The sequence below is a fragment of the Oncorhynchus clarkii genome, chromosome 18, assembly GCF_045791955.1.
Source record: "Oncorhynchus clarkii lewisi isolate Uvic-CL-2024 chromosome 18, UVic_Ocla_1.0, whole genome shotgun sequence".
Classification (NCBI taxonomy): Eukaryota; Metazoa; Chordata; class Actinopteri; order Salmoniformes; family Salmonidae; genus Oncorhynchus; species Oncorhynchus clarkii.
The window spans coordinates 18,382,076-18,402,522 of record NC_092164.1 but is presented as its reverse complement, the minus strand read 5'-3'; the positions used below and the strand labels follow the sequence as shown (position 1 = coordinate 18,402,522).

General features: G+C 49.1%; 1 protein-coding gene across 1 annotated transcript in view; it reads left to right on the top strand.

Annotated features, from left to right (window-relative positions):
• The window catches only part of LOC139373141 (unconventional myosin-X-like), a 59,697-nt gene that overhangs the window by 14,595 nt on the left and 24,655 nt on the right, over positions 1-20,447 (top strand). Inside the window, exon 2 of the mRNA XM_071113277.1 lies at positions 3,599-3,697. Coding sequence (XP_070969378.1) covers positions 3,599-3,697 — 99 coding nt within the window. The remainder of the gene's footprint in view (positions 1-3,598; positions 3,698-20,447) is intronic.

The following is a 20,447-nucleotide window of genomic DNA, read 5'->3' as shown; positions in this document are numbered from 1 at the left end:
CCAGGAGGACTATTAGAAGAGAATAGAAAAGTAGGAGCACGGAGAAAAACCACGCTGGTTGACTTGAACATACAAGACGAACTGGCACAGAGAGACAGGAAACACAGAGATAAATACACTGGGGAAAATAAGCAACACCTGGAGGGGGTGGAGACAATCACAAGGACAGGTGGAACAGATCAGGGTGTGACATGGCCATTCCTCAGTGATTATTAGCACCATTGATAGAAAAAGAAAATAGGCTTCACGAAAGGGTTCTTCTGCTGTCCCCATAGGGGAACCTTTTTGGGTTCAAGGTAGAACCCTTTTGAGTTCCATGTACGGTAGAACTCTCTGTGGAAAGGGTTCTACATGGAATCCAAAAGGGTTCTACCTGGAACCAAAATGTTTTTTCAAAGGGTTCTCTTATGGGAACAGCTGAATAACTCCTTAAGGTGTAGAATATAAATATATAATATATATAATTTATAATATAAATATATAATTCAAATACTGAGCTATAATGTTTGCTCCTAAAAAATTGACAAACTCTATTATTTAACACTAATACCATTTTTTTGAGAAAGAGATTTTGTTTGACAAGCAATAGAAACGATTCTCCAAAAGGTTGGGGTCAAAATGATTGACATCCCTGTTTTCAATACCCCGCCTTGCGAGGATAACGGCACCGAGCCTCTTTCTAAAATGTTTGATGAGTTAGAGAATATTTTGGAATGGATTTTAGACCATTCCTCCACACAGATTCCCTTCCAGATCCTTGATGTCCTTCGTCTGCGCTTTATGGACTGACCTCTTCAATGGGTTTCAAGTCCTAAGACTGAGTGTTGAATGTTGATTTCGTGGCCAGTTAACCATTTCTTTGTGGATTTTGATGTGTGCTTTGGGTTATTGTCTTTCTGGAAGATCCACTTTGCCACCAAGTTTCCAGCCTCCTGGCAGAGGCAATCAGGTTTTTATCGAAAATGTTCCGGTACTGGGTTAAGGTCATGATGCTGTTGACCTTAACAAGGGCCCCAAGGACCAGCGGAAGCATAATAGCCCCATAACATTAAAGATCCACCACCATACTTTACAGTAGGTCTGGGGTTCTGCTCTGCTTATGATTGGCCAAAGACCTCTATGTTCATGTCATCATATGTAAACACCTGGAGTTTGCTCAGTGAAATTACCACTTGGATTGGAACCAGTGTTTTTGGTAAAATGACATGAAATAGAGCTCTTTGGCCGCGCACACCAGTGGTGGGTTTGGTGTCGAAATACGAATGCAGGCTGTCAATCATTTCAGACCCCCACTGTTCATGCAATCAACAGTAACTGTAGCTAGTGGTAGAATATATACCTATCACATAAAGACCTCACAAAGTGTGTGTGGATTTGTCACTGGCCCCGGGTGTTCTACTCATAGTACAGGAGCGACACCCTTCAGTACAGCAGCTCCACCCCGAGCTACCCAGCTGGGTGTGTTTTCTGCCTGGTTAACTCCACAGCCTTTGTCGGGAGTGTATGTAAGTGTGTGTGTGTTGTCATGCGGGAGCAGGGGGTTGTCGGTGGGTGTGGGCCATCTGTTGCTAAAACAATAAGTCTCTTCTCCTCCTCTTCCTCCTCTCTCCACCCCTCTTTCTCTCACTCTTCTTTCAGATGTGCACATCTGGGCTGCGTTCAGTATGTTCTTACGTTCTGGATCGTTCAATTGAGCCGAAACGTTGCTGTACTGAACGACCAGTTCAAAACGGGGAGGGGTTGTGGAAATATATACAGCCATGGCCACTGCCCTTAAAATACTCCACACATTTCCTCAAGCCACACCTCGCCACACCCGTGAAACGGGAGCAAACGTAGCTCAAAGTCTGTTCAAGTGCCTACAAGGACGTTTTGGGGAAACGTGTCGTTCAGTACAAACCATTCCTCAACGTTGCAAATGTTCAAGCGAACGGAACGCACCTCAGGTATCCTTGATTTTTTCAGGGTCCTCCTTCTCTCACCCCCTACCCACCCACCCCTTCTATACCTCTCCCTCACCCCTCCCTCACCCTCACCCTCACCTACATTACATGTAATGCAGTGGTCCCCCTTTAACTTCCCTCTACCCTTCCTCTTCACCTCTTCACCCCCTTTGTAATACAGTAGTGTCCCCCCCTCCCCGTGTCAGGGTAGTGTAGGGGTCAGGGGTTAGAGGTCACTGACTGGCTGAAAGGTAGCTTTGTGTTCGAGGGACAGAATAAATATGACACTTTCACCACCTCTATCACCCTGTCTCTCTTTCTCCACCTCTATCACCCTGTCTCTCTTTCTCCACCACTATCACCCTGTCTCTCTTTCACCACCTCTATCACCCTGTCTCTCTTTCTCCACCTATATCACCCTGTCTCTCTTTCTCCACCTCTATCACCCTGTCTCTCTTTCTCCTCCTCGATCACCCTCTCTCTTTCTCCACCACTATCACCCTGTCTCTCTTTCACCACCTCTATCGCCCTGTCTCTCTTTCTCTACCTCTATCACCCTGTCTCTCTTTCTCCACCTCTATCACCCTGTCTCTCTTTCTCCACCTCTATCACCCTGTCTCTCTTTCTCCACCTCTATCACCCTGTCTCTCTTTCACCACCTCTCTCCTTCGCTCTACTACAGAGGACACGTATCTCTCTCCTTCTCTCTCTCTCCCTACCTCTCTACTACAGAGGACACGTATCTCTCTCCTTCTCTCTCTCCCTACCTCTCTACTACAGAGGACACGTATCTCTCTCCTTCTCTCTCTCCCTACCTCTCTACTACAGAGGACACGTATCTCTCTCCTTCTCTCTCTCTCCCTACCTCTCTACTACAGAGGACACGTATCTTTCTCCTTCTCTCTCTCCCTACCTCTCTACTACAGAGGACACGTATCTCTCTCCTTCTCTTCTGTCCCTTTATGTCTTTCTGTCTGACAAACACAGACTCTCTCTCTGGCCGACAGTGTTGTTGCTGTGTTAGAATGGTGGATCGGCATCAGGACCCAGCCGTGTCTCTCTGTGTTCCCCTCCAGCACATCTGAAACGTCTGTCTGAGAACACACACACACACACACACACACACACACACACACACAGACTAGAGAATATAGACTCTATATAGACGCTTGAAGAGCTAGTGTTTCTTACTGATTGGAACTTGTAGCTGTGGCATACAATATGGCTATAGCCACAATTCTACCTATGCACATGTAAGTTGGGCTTACGGTGTGTGTGTGTGTGTGTGTGTGTTGTCATGCAGGAGTAGGGGGTGGCCAAGGGGTGTGGGCCATCTGTTGCTAAAACAATGTGTCTCTCCTCCTCCTCTCTACAGCCGTTCTCTGCTGTGGCCTCTCCAACCCTCTGTAGCTATGTGTGTTTGGCCACATCAAAGTGATGCGTTTTTTGGGGTTTTGTTTGCATCATAATGCATCAAGGTACATTTTTTCTCCACTGAAAGGGCTTTATCTTGACCTCTAAACCTGACAGCTGACATCCACAATATGTTTTAGAGATTGTATTATCAGTGTAATAATGGACAAAGCATTGAGTGTGTACGATTCCTTTATCCTGGTGGGTGTTATAGTAACCGTGTGTGTGTGTGTGTGTTGCAGGGGGCCCGTGTGTGGGTCAAGGAGAAGGAGCAGCTGGTCCCCTCTACTGTCAGCTCCTGTGGAGACGGAACTCTGGTCCTCACTACCGACTATGGAGAGGTACAACACACACACGCACACACACACACACACACACACACACACACACACACACACACACACACACACACACACACACACACACACACACACACACACACAGATACGCACATATATAAAGCTGTTGTCCTGCCCAGCTCACCACCACTGGCCAAAATAATGGAATTAAATGTTTGTTTTAATCTAATTAAGAATGTGTGAATAATTCCCCCCACCTACACACACACACACACACAGCTCTGTGGATGTAATGGGTTATGATGGTTGTTGTAGAGTGTGTTTGGCTCCAGTTGGCAGCGTTTACATGGTGCTAATAATAGTACTCTGGTTTTCCTTCCAGAATATATACTTATTTTCTCTATCCACCATTCTCTCTATCTCTCTCTTTCCTCTCTCTCTCCCTCTCTCTCTCTCCTCTCTCCTCTATCGCTCTCTCTCTCTCTCTCTCTCTCTCTCTCTCTCTCTCTCCTCTCTCCTCTATCGCTCTCTCTCTCCTCTCTCCTCTCTCCCTCTCTCTCTCTCTATCTATCTCTCTATCTCTCTCTCTATCTCTCTCTCCTCTCTCTCTCCTCTCTCTCTCCCTCTCTCTCTCCCTCTCTCTCTCCTCTCTCCCTCTCTCCACCCCCCCCCCTCTCTCTCTCTCTCTCTCTCCCTCTCTCCTCTCTCCTCTCTCTCTCTCTCTCTCCCTATCTCTCCCTCTCTCTCTCTCTCTCTCCCTATCTCTCCTCTCTCCTCTCTCCTCTCCCTCTCTCCTCTCTCTCTCTCTCTCTCTCTCTCTCTCTCTCTCTCTCTCAATCTCTCCACCCCCCCCCCCCCTCTCTCTCTCTCTCTCTCTCTCTCTCTCTCTCTCTCTCTCTCTCTCTCTCTCTCTCTCTCTCTCTCCTATCTCTCCTCTCTCTCCTCTCTCTCCTTCTCCATTGAGTTTGATTTTAGTCCAGGACAAGGATGGGTCTGTTTCTGGGAAAGTGCCCCTTAAAGGTTAAGGGAGAGTAAAGGGCATTATGGTTGTCTAGTAAAACACCGTAAAGAGACAACAATTGGTGAAATGAACGCAGCTGAGTTACATTGTTGTCATCGATTAACCGCGTTCTAAAACGTGTGTATTTGTGCCGGACTGTCCGATCCTAGATCTGTGTTGAAGCCACCTAACTATGGGATGGGGACCGTCATTCTAGGTTACCATGGAAACGGCCAGAGAGTGACAGTGGAGGGATTCTCTGTATGTGTTCGTCTGTGATTGGCTGGCGGCGTCATCACATGGGTGCGTGTAGCACACACTGGATTGGCTTCCATCTCGGTGTCTGTGAGAACATCACACTGGACACACACACACACACACACACACACAGGCTATGTTAGAGCTGGGTTATACAGAGAGAAAGTAATGTGACCTGGATTTCAGCGGCAAGAGTGAAAGCTGCAGTGAGAGCTCACATGAGTACAGGATACGCTCCAGGGACCAGTCCACACACACACACACACACACACACACACACACACACACACACACACACACACCTGGATAGACAACCACATGTACACATACACACCTGCACCCGTAGAGTCTTCTGTTGTTTCTCCCCATCTCTCTCTCCCCATCTCTCTCTCCCTCTAACTCTCCCTCCATCTCTCCCTCCATCTCTCCCTCCATCTCTTTCTCCATCCCTCTCTCTCCATCTCTCTCTCCCTCACACACACTCATATTATGCTCTCTTAATCCACATCACTCTGCAGTTGACAGTGCAGCGAGACAGAGATGCAGTGTACATCTCTCTCTCTCTCTCTCTCTCTCTCTCTCTCTCTCTCTCTCTCTCTCTCTCTCCATATATGTTTCTCCCTCCACCATTTACAACCAGAGACACAAATTAGACTAAGTTAACCATGCTCCACTTCTCTCTCTCCCTCTCTCATTCTCTCTTCTTCACTTGCTCTGTCTTTCATTCTTGGCTCGTTCTCTCGCTCCTCTGTTTGTCTCTCTCATCATCCATTTTTAAACTATCCTAGTGTAGAAAATGTGGGGGGTTCTGCTGTGTGTGTGTGTGTGTGTGTGTGTGTGGGTGGGTGTGTGGGTGGGTGGATGTGTGTGTGTGTTATTCAATGATAAACTGAATCAACACACACACTCAGCCCACTCTAAAACACACCAGAGGGCAAAAGAACAGAAGGAGACATTTTATTCTACTCCTCTACAGTACTTCTACAGGCTCTTACTCAACAGTCTGAACACACACACCAACACACACACACACACACACACTGACCATTCACACAGGGAGCGGGGCTCGAGATTCAATCTGAAAGAGAGAAGGAGAAATTGAGTGGAGAAGGAGTGGGGGAAGGGGAAAGGAGAGTGGGAGGAGGAGGAGAGGGAGGAGAGGTAGCAGGGCCAGGCGAAGGAGAGAAATGAATGTAGTAGGAAAGAGGGGAGGCAGAGAGAGGAAGATATGAAAAGAAAGGAGGGATGGAAAGAAAAGGGAGAGGAACAAAAAAGATGGTTGAGAAGGAAATGGACCCAGGGACTAAGAACTGAGGAAGATAGGTGAGTGTATATGCAGAGGAACAGAGAGAGAGGGCGAAGAGGGAGAAGAGAGAGAGGGAGAAAAGAGAGAAGGAGATGAGAGAGAGGGAGAAGAGAGAGAAGGAGAAGAGAGAGAAGGAGAAAAGAGAGAGGGAGAAGATAGAGTGGGGGAGAGAGAGAGAGAAGAGAGAGAGAGAGGGGGAGAGAGAGAAGGGGGAGAGAGAGAAGGAGAAGAGAGAGAGGGGGGAGAGAGAGAAGGGGGAGAGTGAAGGAGAAGAGAAAGAAGGGGGAGAGAGAAGGAGAAGAGAGAGAAGAGAGAGAGAGGGAGAAGAGAGAGAAGGGAGAGATGGAAGGAGAAGAGTGAGAAGGAGAAGGGGGGGAGAGAAGGAGAAGAGAGGAATAGAGAGAGGGAGAAGAGAGAAATAGAGAGAGGTGAGAGAGAGGGAGAAGAGGGAGGGGGAGAGAGAAGGAAAAGAGCGAGAAGGAGAAGAGAGAGAAGGGGGAGAGAGTGAAGAGCGATAGAGAGAGAGAGAAGGAGAAGAGAGAGAGAGAAGGAGAAGAGCGAGAAGGAGAAAAGAGAGAGGGAGGAGAGAGAGAGGGGAGAGAGAGAGAGAGAGAAGAGATGGAGGGAGAGGGAGAGAGAGAGAAGGGGGAGAGAGAGACGGAGAAAAGAGAGAAGGAGAAAAGAGAGAGGGAGGAGAGAGAGAGAAGAAATGGAGGGAGAGGGAGAGAGAGAGAAGGGAGAGAGAGATGGAGAAAAGAGAGAAGGAGAAAAGAGAGAGGGAGGAGAGAGAGAAGGAGAAAAGAGAGAAGGAGGAGAGAGAGAAGGAGAAAAGAGAGAAGGAGGAGAGAGAGAAGGAGAAAAGAGAGAAGGAGGAGAGAGAGAAGGAGAAAAGAGAGAGGGAGGAGAGAGAGAAGGAGAAGAGAGAGAAGGAGAAAAGAGAGAAGGAGAAGAGAGAGAAGGAGAAAAGAAAGAAGGAGAAAAGAGAGGAGGAGAGAGAGAGAAGGAGAAAAGAGAGAGGGAGGAGAGAGAGAAGGAGAAGAGAGAGAAGGAGAAGAGAGAGAAGGAGAAAAGAGAGAGGGGAGAGAGAGAGAAGAGAGGGAGGGAGAGAGAAGAGAGGGAGGGAGAGAGAGAAGGGGTGAGAGAGAAGAGAGAGAGAGGGGGAGGGAGAGGAAGAAGAGAGAGAAGGGGGAGGTAGAGAAAGAAGAGGGAGAAGAGAGAGAAGGAGAAAAGACAGAGAAGAGAGAGAGCGGGAGAAGAGAGAGAGGGGGAGAGAAGAAGAAGAGAGAGAAAGGGGAGAAAGCGAAGGAGAAGAGAGGAATGGAGAGAGGGAGAAGAGAGAGAAAGAGAAGAGTGAGAAGGAGAAGGGGGGAGAGAGAAGGAGAAGGAGAAGAGAGGAATAGAGAGAGGGAGAAGAGAGAGAAGGAGAAGAGAGAGAAGGAGAAGATAGAGAAGGAGAAGAGCGAGAAGGAGAAGGGGAGAGAGAGAAGGAGAAGAGAGGAATAGAGAGAGGGAGAAGAGAGAGGGGGAGAAGAGAGAGAAGGAGAAAAGAGAGAAGGAGAAGATAGAGAAGGAGAAGAGAGAGAAGGGGGAGAGTGGATTTATAGAAGAATATAGTGAGAGAGAGAAGAGGGAAGAGATTTAGCCGAAGCTAATGGACTAGTATAATCTGTGAAAGTGGCCCTCTCTCTCTCTGTGTGTGTGTGTGTGTGTGTGTGTGTCTTTACTCCCTCTCTCTCTATATGTTATCCAGTGTGATGTTCTCACAGACACAGAGATGGAAGCCAATCCAGTTATCTGATGGAATTAGTCACTTTACTACTCTACTCTTCCCAGTAAGACCATATAATCCTATATTAGAGACAGAGAGAGACACAGAGGGGAGAGAGAGAGAGAGAGACAGACAGAGAGGGGGGAGAGAGAGAGAGAGACAGGGGAGAGAGAGAGAGAGACAGGGGAGAGAGAGAGAGAGACAAACAGACAGGAGAGAGAGAGAGAGACAAACAGACAGGGGGGAGAGAGAGAGAGAGACAGACAGACAGGGGAAAGAGAGAGAGAGACGGACAGGGGAGAGAGAGAGAGAGACAGAGAGAGACAGACAGACAGGGGAGAGAGAGAGAGAGAGAGAGAGAGAGAGACAGACAGACAGACAGACAGGGGAGAGAGAGAGAGACAGACAGGGGAGAGGGAGAGACAGAGAGAGACAGACAGACAGACAGACAGGGGAGAGAGAGAGAGAGAGACAGACAGACAGACAGACAGACAGGGGAGAGAGAGAGAGACAGGCAGACAGGGGAGAGAGACAGACAGACAGACAGACAGGGGAGAGAGAGAGAGAGACAGACAGGGGAGAGAGAGAGAGAGAGACAGACAGGGGAGAGAGAGAGAGAGACAGACAGACAGACAGACAGACAGACAGACAGACAGACAGGGGAGAGAGAGAGAGACAGACAGACAGACAGACAGACAGACAGACAGACAGACAGACAGACAGACAGACAGGGGAGAGAGAGAGATTAAAATGTAAAAGGTTTGGTGATGTGCTATTACACTACTACCTCCCTGGCACAACACACAATATGTGAGTGTGTACGAGGTGTGTGTGTTATCTCCATATGTATGCAGCTGTGTGAGCCATGAATAACATGCGTGTGAACCCATAACACAACACATGGACAGGCGTTTCTCTCCAATGCGCGCACACACACACACACACACACACACACACACACACACACACACACACACACACGGCTCACACAGAGGCGTTCCTCTCCCATGCTGGGAAGGAGAGGAGAACGAGAGGGGTAGAGACATGGAGATTGTAGTGATGAAGACAGGAAAATAAGATGAGAGAGATGTGGAGAGGACAGAGAGATATGGAGAAATATGTGGAGAGGACAGAGAGATATGGAGAGATATGTGGAGAGGACAGAGAGATATGGAGAGAGATGTGGAGAGGACAGAGAGATATGGAGAGAGATGTGGAGAGGACAGAGAGATATGGAGAGAGATGAGGGGATGACAGAGAGATATGGAGAGAGATGTGGAGAGGACAGAGACATATGAGGAGAGATGAGGGGAGGACAGAGAGATGTGGAGAGAGATGTGGGGAGGGCAGAGAAATATGGAGAGAGATGTGGGGAGGACAGAGATATGTGGGGAGGACAGAGAGATGTGGAGAGAGATATGGGGAGGACAGAGAGATATGGAGAGAGATGTGGGGAGGACAGAGGTATGGAGAGAGATGTGGGGAGGACAGAGAGATATGGAGAGAGATGTGGGGAGGACAAAGAGATATGTAGATAGATGTGGGGAGGACAGAGAGATATGGAGAGAGATGTGGAGAGGACAGAGAGATATGGAGAGATATGTGGAGAGGACAGAGAGATGTGGAGAGATATGTGGGGAGGACAGAGAGATATGGAGAGAGATGTGGGGAGGACAGAGGTATGGAGAGAGATGTGGGGAGGACAGAGAGATATGGAGAGAGATGTGGGGAGGACAAAGAGATATGGAGATAGATGTGGGGAGGACAGAGAGATATGGAGAGAGATGTGGAGAGGACAGAGAGATATGGAGAGATATGTGGAGAAGACAGAGAGATATGGAGAGAGATGTGGAGAGAGATGTGGAGAGGACAGAGAGATATGGAGAGAGATGTGGAGAGGACAGAGAGATATGGAGAGAGATGTGGAGAGGACAGAGAGATATGGAGAGAGATGAGGGGATGGCAGAGAGATATGGAGAGAGGACAGAGAGATATAGGGAGAGAGATGTGGAGAGGACAGAGAGATATGGAGAGAGATGTGGAGAGGACAGAGAGATATGGAGAGAGATGTGGAGAGGACAGAGCGATATGGAGAGAGATGTGGAGAGGACAGAGAGATATGGAGAGACGACAGAGAGATATGGAGAGGACAGAGAGATATGTGGAGAGGACAGAGAGATATGGAGAGAGATGTGGAGAGGACAGAGAGATATGGAGAGAGATGTGGAGAGGACAGAGAGATATGGAGAGAGATGTGGAGAGGACAGAGATATATGGAGAGAGATGAGGGGAGGACAGAGAGATATGGAGAGAGATGTGGAGAGGACAGAGAGATATGGAGAGAGATGAGGGGAGGACAGAGAGAGATGTGGAGAGGACCGAGAGATATGGAGAGAGATGTGGAGAGGACAGAGAGATATGGAGAGAGATGTGGAGAGGACAGAGAGATATGGAGAGAGATGTGGGGAGGACAAAGAGATATGTAGATAGATGTGGGGAGGACAGAGAGATATGGAGAGAGATGTGGAGAGGACAGAGAGATATGGAGAGATATGTGGAGAGGACAGAGAGATGTGGAGAGATATGTGGGGAGGACAGAGAGATATGGAGAGAGATGTGGGGAGGACAGAGGTATGGAGAGAGATGTGGGGAGGACAGAGAGATATGGAGAGAGATGTGGGGAGGACAAAGAGATATGGAGATAGATGTGGGGAGGACAGAGAGATATGGAGAGAGATGTGGAGAGGACAGAGAGATATGGAGAGATATGTGGAGAAGACAGAGAGATATGGAGAGAGATGTGGAGAGAGATGTGGAGAGGACAGAGAGATATGGAGAGAGATGTGGAGAGGACAGAGAGATATGGAGAGAGATGTGGAGAGGACAGAGAGATATGGAGAGAGATGAGGGGATGGCAGAGAGATATGGAGAGAGGACAGAGAGATATAGAGAGAGAGATGTGGAGAGGACAGAGAGATATGGAGAGAGATGTGGAGAGGACAGAGAGATATGGAGAGAGATGTGGAGAGGACAGAGCGATATGGAGAGAGATGTGGAGAGGACAGAGAGATATGGAGAGACGACAGAGAGATATGGAGAGGACAGAGAGATATGTGGAGAGGACAGAGAGATATGGAGAGAGATGTGGAGAGGACAGAGAGATATGGAGAGAGATGTGGAGAGGACAGAGAGATATGGAGAGAGATGTGGAGAGGACAGAGATATATGGAGAGAGATGAGGGGAGGACAGAGAGATATGGAGAGAGATGTGGAGAGGACAGAGAGATATGGAGAGAGATGAGGGGAGAACAGAGAGAGATGTGGAGAGGACCGAGAGATATGGAGAGAGATGTGGAGAGGACAGAGAGATATGGAGAGAGATGTGGAGAGGACAGAGAGATATGGAGAGAGATGTGGAGAGGACAGAGAGATATGGAGAGAGATGTGGAGAGGACAGAGAGATATGGAGAGAGATGTGGAGAGGACAGAGAGATATGGAGAGAGATGAGGGGAGGACAGAGAGATATGGAGAGAGATGTGGAGAGGACCGAGAGATATGGAGAGAGATGAGGGGAGGACAGAGAGATGTGGAGAGAGATGTGGAGAGGACAGAGAGATATGGAGAGATATGTGGAGAGGACAGAGAAATGTGGAGAGATATGTGGGGAGGACAGAGAGATATGGAGAGAGATGTGGAGAGGACGGAGAGATATGAGGAGAGATGAGGGGAGGACAGAGAGATGTGGAGAGAGATGTGGGGAGGGTAGAGAAATATGAAGAGAGATGTGGGGAGGACAGAGATATGTGGGGAGGACAGAGAGATGTGGAGAGAGATATGGGGAGGACAGAGAGATATGGAGAGAGATGTGGGGATGACAGAGGTATGGAGAGAGATGTGGGGAGGACAGAGAGATATGGAGAGAGATGTGGAGAGGACAGAGAGATATGGAGAGATATGTGGAGAGGACAGAGAGATGTGGAGAGATATGTGGGGAGGACAGAGAGATATGGAGAGAGATGTGGGGAGGACAGAGGTATGGAGATAGATGTGGGGAGAACAGAGAGATATGGAGAGAGATGTGGGGAGGACAAAGATATATGAGAGAGAGAGAGAGACAGACAGGGGAGAGAGAGAGAAAGAGAGAGACAGACAGGGGAGAGAGAGAGACAAACAGACAGGGGAGAGAGAGAGAGAGAGAGAGAGACAGGGGAGAGAGAGACAGACAGGGGAGAGAGAGAGACAAACAGACAGGGGAGAGAGAGAGAGACACAAACAGACAGGGGGGAGAGAGAGAGAGAGACAGACAGACAGGGGAAAGAGAGAGAGAGAGAGACGGACAGGGGAGAGAGAGAGACAGAGAGAGACAGACAGACAGGGGAGAGAGAGAGAGAGAGAGACAGACAGACAGACAGACAGACAGACAGACAGACAGACAGGGGAGAGAGAGAGAGACAGACAGGGGAGAGGGAGAGACAGAGAGAGACAGACAGACAGACAGGGGAGAGAGAGAGAGAGAGAGAGAGAGAGAGAGAGAGAGAGAGAGAGAGAGAGAGAGACAGACAGACAGACAGACAGACAGACAGACAGGGGAGAGAGAGAGACAGGCAGACAGGGGAGAGAGACAGACAGACAGACAGACAGACAGGGGAGAGAGAGAGAGAGACAGACAGGGGAGAGAGAGAGAGAGAGACAGACAGGGGAGAGAGAGAGAGAGAGAGAGACAGACAGACAGACAGACAGACAGACAGACAGACAGGGGAGAGAGAGAGAGACAGACAGACAGACATACAGACAGACAGACAGACAGACAGACAGACAGACAGACAGACAGACAGACAGATATGGAGAAATATGTGAGAAATATGTGGAGAGGACAGAGAGATATGGAGAGATATGTGGAGAGGACAGAGAGATATGGAGAGAGATGTGGAGAGGACAGAGAGATATGGAGAGAGATGAGGGGTTGACAGAGAGATATGGAGAGAGATGTGGAGAGGACAGAGAGATATGGAGAGAGATGAGGGGAGGACAGAGAGATGTGGAGAGGACAGAGAGATATGGAGAGAGATGTGGGGAGGACAGAGATATGTGGGGAGGACAGAGAGATATATGGAGAGAGATGAGGGGAGGACAGAGAGATATGGAGAGAGATGTGGAGAGGACAGAGAAATATGGAGAGAGATGAGGGGATGACAGAGAGATATGGAGAGAGATGTGGAGAGGACAGAGAGATATGAGGAGAGATGAGGGGAGGACAGAGAGATGTGGAGAGAGATGTGGGGAGGGCAGAGAAATATGGAGAGAGATGTGGGGAGGACAGAGAGATGTGGAGAGAGATATGGGGAGGACAGAGAGATATGGAGAGAGATGTGGGGAGGACAGATAGATATGGAGAGAGATGTGGAGAGGACAGAGAGATATGGAGAGAGATGTGGAGATGACAGAGAGATATGGAGAGAGATGTGGAGAGGACAGAGAGATATGGAGAGAGATGTGGGGAGGACAGAGATATGTGGGGAGGACAGAGAGATATATGGAGAGAGATGAGGGGAGGACAGAGAGATATGGAGAGAGATGTGGAGAGGACAGAGAAATATGGAGAGAGATGAGGGGATGACAGAGAGATATGGAGAGAGATGTGGAGAGGACAGAGAGATATGAGGAGAGATGAGGGGAGGACAGAGAGATGTGGAGAGAGATGTGGGGAGGGCAGAGAAATATGGAGAGAGATGTGGGGAGGACAGAGAGATGTGGAGAGAGATATGGGGAGGACAGAGAGATATGGAGAGAGATGTGGGGAGGACAGAGGTATGGAGAGAGATGTGGGGAGGACAGAGAGATATGGAGAGAGATGTGGGGAGGACAAAGAGATATGTAGATAGATGTGGGGAGGACAGAGAGATATGGAGAGAGATGTGGAGAGGACAGAGAGATATGGAGAGATATGTGGAGAGGACAGAGATATGTGGAGAGATATGTGGGGAGGACAGAGAGATATGGAGAGAGATGTGGGGAGGACAGAGGTATGGAGAGAGATGTGGGGAGGACAGAGAGATATGGAGATAGATGTGGGGAGGACAGAGAGATATGGAGAGAGATGTGGAGAGGACAGAGAGATATGGAGAGAGATGTGGAGATGACAGAGAGATATGGAGAGAGATGTGGAGAGGACAGAGAGATATGGAGAGAGATGTGGAGAGGACAGAGAGATATGGAGAGAGATGAGGGGATGACAGAGAGATATGGAGAGAGATGAGGAGAGGACAGAGAGATATAGGGAGAGAGATGTGGAGAGGACAGAGAGATATGGAGAGAGATGTGGAGAGGACAGAGAGATATGGAGAGAGATGTGGAGAGGACAGAGAGATATGGAGAGATATGTGGAGAGGACAGAGAGATGTGGAGAGATATGTGGGGAGGACAGAGAGATATGGAGAGAGATGTGGGGAGGACAGAGGTTTGGAGAGAGATGTGGGGAGGACAGAGAGATATGGAGAGAGATGTGGGGAGGACAAAGAGATATGTAGATAGATGTGGGGAGGACAGAGAGATATGTAGAGAGATGTGGAGAGGACAGAGAGATATGGAGAGAGATGTGGAGAGGACAGAGAGATATGGAGAGATATGTGGAGAGGACAGAGAGATATGGAGAGATATGTGGAGAGGACAGAGATATATGGAGAGAGATGTGGAGAGGACAGAGAGATATGGAAAGAGATGTGGAGAGGACAGAGAGATATGGAGAGAGATGAGGGGATGACAGAGAGATATGGAGAGAGATGAGGAGAGGACAGAGAGATATAGGGAGAGAGATGTGGAGAGGACAGAGAGATATGGAGAGAGATGTGGAGAGGACAGAGAGATATGGAGAGAGATGTGGAGAGGACAGAGAGATATGGAGAGAGATGTGGAGAGGACAGAGAGATATGGAGAGACGACAGAGAGAGATGGAGAGAGATGTGGAGAGGACAGAGAGATATGTGGAGAGATATGTGGAGAGGACAGAGAGATATGGAGAGACGACAGAGAGATATGGAGAGAGATGTGGAGAGGACAGAGAGATATGTGGAGAGGACAGAGAGATATGGAGAGAGATGTGGAGAGGACAGAGAGATATGGAGAGAGATGTGGAGAGGACAGAGAGATATGGAGAGAGATGTGGAGAGGACAGAGATATATGGAGAGAGATGAGGGGAGGACAGAGAGATATGGAGAGAGATGTGGAGAGGACAGAGAGATATGGAGAGAGATGAGGGGAGGACAGAGAGATATGGAGAGAGATGTGGAGAGGACAGAGAGATATGAGGAGAGATGTGGAGAGGACAGAGAGATATGGAGAGAGATGTGGAGAGGACAGAGAGATATGGAGAGAGATGTGGAGAGGACCGAGAGATATGGAGAGAGATGAGGGGAGGACAGAGAGATATGGAGAGAGATGTGGAGAGGACAGAGAGATATGGAGAGAGATGAGGGGAGGACAGAGAGATGTGGAGAGAGATGTGGAGAAGACAGAGAGATATGGAGAGAGATGAGGGGATGACAGAGAGATATGGAGAGAGATGTGGAGAGGACGGAGAGATATGAGGAGAGATGAGGGGGGGACAGAGAGATGTGGAGAGAGATGTGGGGAGGGCAGAGAAATATGGAGAGAGATGTGGGGTGGACAGAGATATGTGGGGAGGACAGAGAGATGTGGAGAGGACAGAGAGATATGGAGAGAGATGAGGGGATGACAGAGAGATATGGAGAGAGATGTGGAGAGGACGGAGAGATATGAGGAGAGATGAGGGGAGGACAGAGAGATGTGGAGAGAGATATGGGGAGGACAGAGAGATATGGAGAGAGATGTGGGGAGGACAGAGGTATGGAGAGAGATGTGTGGAGGACAGAGAGATATGGAGAGAGATGTGGAGAGGACAGAGAGATATGGAGAGATATGTGGAGAGGACAGAGTGATGTGGAGAGATATGTGGGGAGGACAGAGAGATATGGAGAGAGATGTTGGGAGGACAGAGGTATGGAGAGAGATGTGGGGAGGACAGAGAGATATGGAGAGAGATGTGGGGAGGACAAAGATATATGGAGATAGATGTGGGGAGGACAGAGAGATATGGAGAGAGATGTGGAGAGGACAGAGAGATATGGAGAGAGATGTGGAGAGGACAGAGAGATATGGAGAGAGATGTGGAGAGGACAGAGAGATATGGAGAGAGATGTGGAGAGGACAGAGAGATATGGAGAGAGATGTGGAGAGGACAGAGAGATATGGAGAGAGATGTGGAGAGGACAGAGAGATATGGAGAGACGACAGAGAGATATGGAGAGAGATGTGGAGAGGACAGAGAGATATGTGGAGAGGACAGAGAGATATGGAGAGAGATGTGGAGAGGACAGAGAGATATGTGGAGAGGACAGAGAGATATGGAGAGAGATGTGGAGAGGACAGAGAGATATGGAGAGAGATGTGGAGAGGACAGAGAGATATGGAGAGAGATGTGGAGAGGACAGAGTGTGTGTGTGTGTGTGTGTGTGTGTGTGTGCGTAACTTTGTGTCTACAGATGTTGGATCTTAATTTGAGCCAGTTTCACATAGCAGGAAAATAATCTTTCAGCAACAGGAAACGGAACGTAGATATCCAACACTGGAGAATTAGGAGTAGATATCTGGTCTCTCTCTCACACACACACACACACACTCAGGGGGTGGCTGTGCCCTATGACTGCATCCACCTCAGATCAGACAATGTTCAATCCCCTTATAAAACCCAGGCAGTCGGGTCAAATACCAACCAGACGTCTGGGAACCGACTGAGTTGACATATGAACATCCTGGGATTCTATAGGACTTCTGTTGTCAGATGAGACGTCAGCCGTGGAATGAATGAAGGAGCTTTTCATGGAAATAACATGTCAATCATGTACTGTTACCGCATTATACTGCATTGTACTGCATTGTACTGTGCAGTGGCTATACTGATATCAGGGTCAGTCTCCGCTTGGACTCCTCACCTCCTCCTCTCCTCTCCTTCATGACCACTGTTAGATGAAAGGACTGGTAGGTGTACATGGCCTACCAGACCAGGCATCATGGAGAAAAGGATCTCACCTCCTCCCCTCTCCTCCTCTCCTCTCCTCTCCTCCTCTCCTCTCCTTCATAACCACTGTTAGATGAAAGGACTGGTAGGTGTACATGGCCTACCAGACCAGGCATCATGGAGAAAATTATCTCTCTCTCTCTCCCTCCTTTGGTCTCTCCTTCTTTTCCTCTCCCTCATTCGACTGGGCTCCCTTCCCCTCTTGTCCCCTTCTCTCCAGTTGCCATGGAAACTGATGACATAGATGTGGGGGCTCGGCTCTTCCACATGCAGAAGGAACGAGAGAGAGAGAGATAGAGAGAGAGAGAGAGAGAGAGAGAGAGAGATAGATAGAGAGAGAGCGATTACACTACATGACCAAAAGTATGTGGACACCTGCTCATCTCATTCTGAAATCGCGGGCATTAATATTAATATGGAGTTGGTCCCCCTGATGTTGGGCGATTAGGCCTGGCTTGCAGTCGCCGTTCCAATTCAGCCCAAAGGTGTTCGATGGGGTTGAGGTTAGCACTCTGTACAGGCCAGTCAAGTTCTTCCACATCGATCTCGACAAAGCATTTCTGTATGGACCTCGCTTTGTGCATTGTCATGCTGGAACAGGAAAGGGGGATACCTAGTCAGTTGTACAACTGAATGCATTCAACTGAAATGTGTCTTCCACATTTAACCCAACCACTCTGAATCAGAGAGGTGCAGGGGGGCTGCCATACAACATCCACGGTGCCCGGGGAACAGTGGGTTAACTGCCTTGTTCAGGGGCAGAATGACAGCTTGGGGATTCGATCCAGCAACCTTTCGGTTACTGGCCCAACACTCTAACCGCTAGGCTACTTGCCGAGGGCCTTCCCCAAACTGTTGGCACAAAGTTGGGAAGCACAGAATTGTCTAGAATATCATTGTATGCTGTAGCGTTAAGATTTCCCTTCACTGGAACTAAGGAGCCTGAACCATGAAAAACAGCCCCTCATCTGTCAGACTGCCAGGTGGTGAACCGTGATTCATCATTCCAGAGAACGCGTTTCCACTGCCCCAGAGTGCAACGGCGGCGAGCTTTACGCCACTTCAGCCGACGCTTGGTATTGTGCATGGTGATCTTAGGCTTGTGTGTGGCTGCTCGGCCATGGAAACCCATTTCATGACGCTCCTGACGAACGTCTTGTGCCGACGGCCGTCTTGTGCACTGGGCGGTCCCGTTCTGTGAGCTTGTGCGGCCTACCACTTCGCGGCTAAGCCGTTGTTGCTCCTCAACGTTTCTACCTCACAATAACAGCACTTACAGTTGACCGGGGCAGCTCTAGCAGGGCAGACATTTGACAAACTAACTTGTTGGAAAGATGGCATCCTATGACGGTGCCTCGTTGAAAGTCACTGAGCTTTTCAGTAAGAGTATGAGTATATTATTAGTGACAGATGTCATGGCAGGGTACAGAGCAGGGCAAGGAAAGACAAGTGAATGAGAGGGTGTAGAATGTCTGTAGAAGGAGCCGCAGGGGACGGAGGTATTTGTTGCATCGTAATGTCCCTGAAAAGAGAATCTGTCTTAAGGACATGGTTTACATGGGTATTTACCAACCCATTGTACTATGAGCCAACGCAACAACAATACACTAGTGGAAGGGCCTTAGCAACGCACCCTCAATGCACCAGTGGAAGGGCCTTAGCAACACACCCTCAATGCACCAGTGGAAGGGCCTTAGCAACACACCCTCAATGCACCAGTGGAAGGGCCTTAGCAACACACCCTCAATACACCAGTGGTAGGGCCTAAGCAACACACCCTCAATAAACCAGTGGAAGGGCCTTAGCAACACACCCTCAATACACCAGTGGAAGGGCCTTAGCAACACACCCTCAATACACCAGTGGAAGGGCCTTAGAAACACACCCTCAATACACCAGTGGAAGGGCCTTAGCAACACACCCTCAATACACCAGTGGAAGGGCCTTAGCAACACACCCTCAATACACCAGTGGAAGGGCCTTAGCAACACACCCTCAATACACCAGTGGAAGGGCCTTAGCAACACACCCTCAATACACCAGTGGAAGGGCCTTAGAAACACACCCTCAATACACCAGTGGAAGGGCCTTAGCAACACACCCTCAATACACCAGTGGAAGGGCCTTAGCAACACACCCTCAATACACCAGTGGAAGGGCCTTAGAAACACACCCTCAATACACCAGTGGAAGGGCCTTAACAACACACCCTCAATACACCAGTGGAAGGGCCTTAGAAACACACCCTCAATACACCAGTGGAAGGGCCTTAGCAACACACCCTCAATACACCAGTGGAAGGGCCTTAGCAACACACCCTCAATACACCAGTGGAAGGGCCTTAGCAACACACCCTCAATACACCAGTGGAAGGGCCTTAGCAACACACCCTCAATACACCAGTGGAAGGGCCTAAGAAACACACCCTCAATACACCAGTGGAAGGGCCTTAGCAACACACCCTCAATACACCAGTGGAAGGGCCTTAGAAACACACCCTCAATACACCAGTGGAAGGGCCTTAGCAACACACCCTCAATACACCAGTGGAAGGGCCTTAGCAACACACCCTCAATACACCAGTGGAAGGGCCTTAGCAACACACCCTCAATACACCAGTGGAAGGGCCTTAGCAACACACCCTCAATACACCAGTGGAAGGGCCTTAGCAACACACCCTCAATGCACCAGTGGAAGGGCCTTAGCAACACACCCTCAATACACCAGTGGAAGGGCCTTAGCAACACACCCTCAATACACCAGTGGAAGGGCCTTAGCAACACACCCTCAATACACCAGTGGAAGGGCCTTAGCAACACACCCTCAATACACCAGTGGAAGGGCCTTAGCAACACACCCTCAATACACCAGTGGAAGGGCCTTAGCAACACACCCTCAATACACCAGTGGAAGGGCCTTAGCAACACACCCTCAATACACCAGTGGAAGGGCCTTAGCAACACACCCTCAATACACCAGTGGAAGGGCCTAAGCAACACACCCTCAATACACCAGTGGTGCTCATTTCCTGTTCAAGGAATTGCAAGAACTGAAAATACCTCTCTTTCTCGATTCATGAATTGGAATTTAACTGAAATGAGGCTAAATGTCATTGACTCCAACTGTGCAATACATACATACTTTGCATTGCATCTCTAATATGTATCTCTCTCCCTCTCTCTCTCTCTCTCCCCCTCCTCTTTCTTTCTCTCCCCTCCTCTCTCTTTCTCTCACTCCCACCTCCCCTCCTCTCTCTCTTTCTCTCACTCCCACCTCCCCTCCTCTCTCTCTCTCTCCACTCCCCCTTTCTCTCTCCACCCCCTCTCTCTCTCCACTCCCCCCTCTCTCTCCGCTCCCCCCTTTC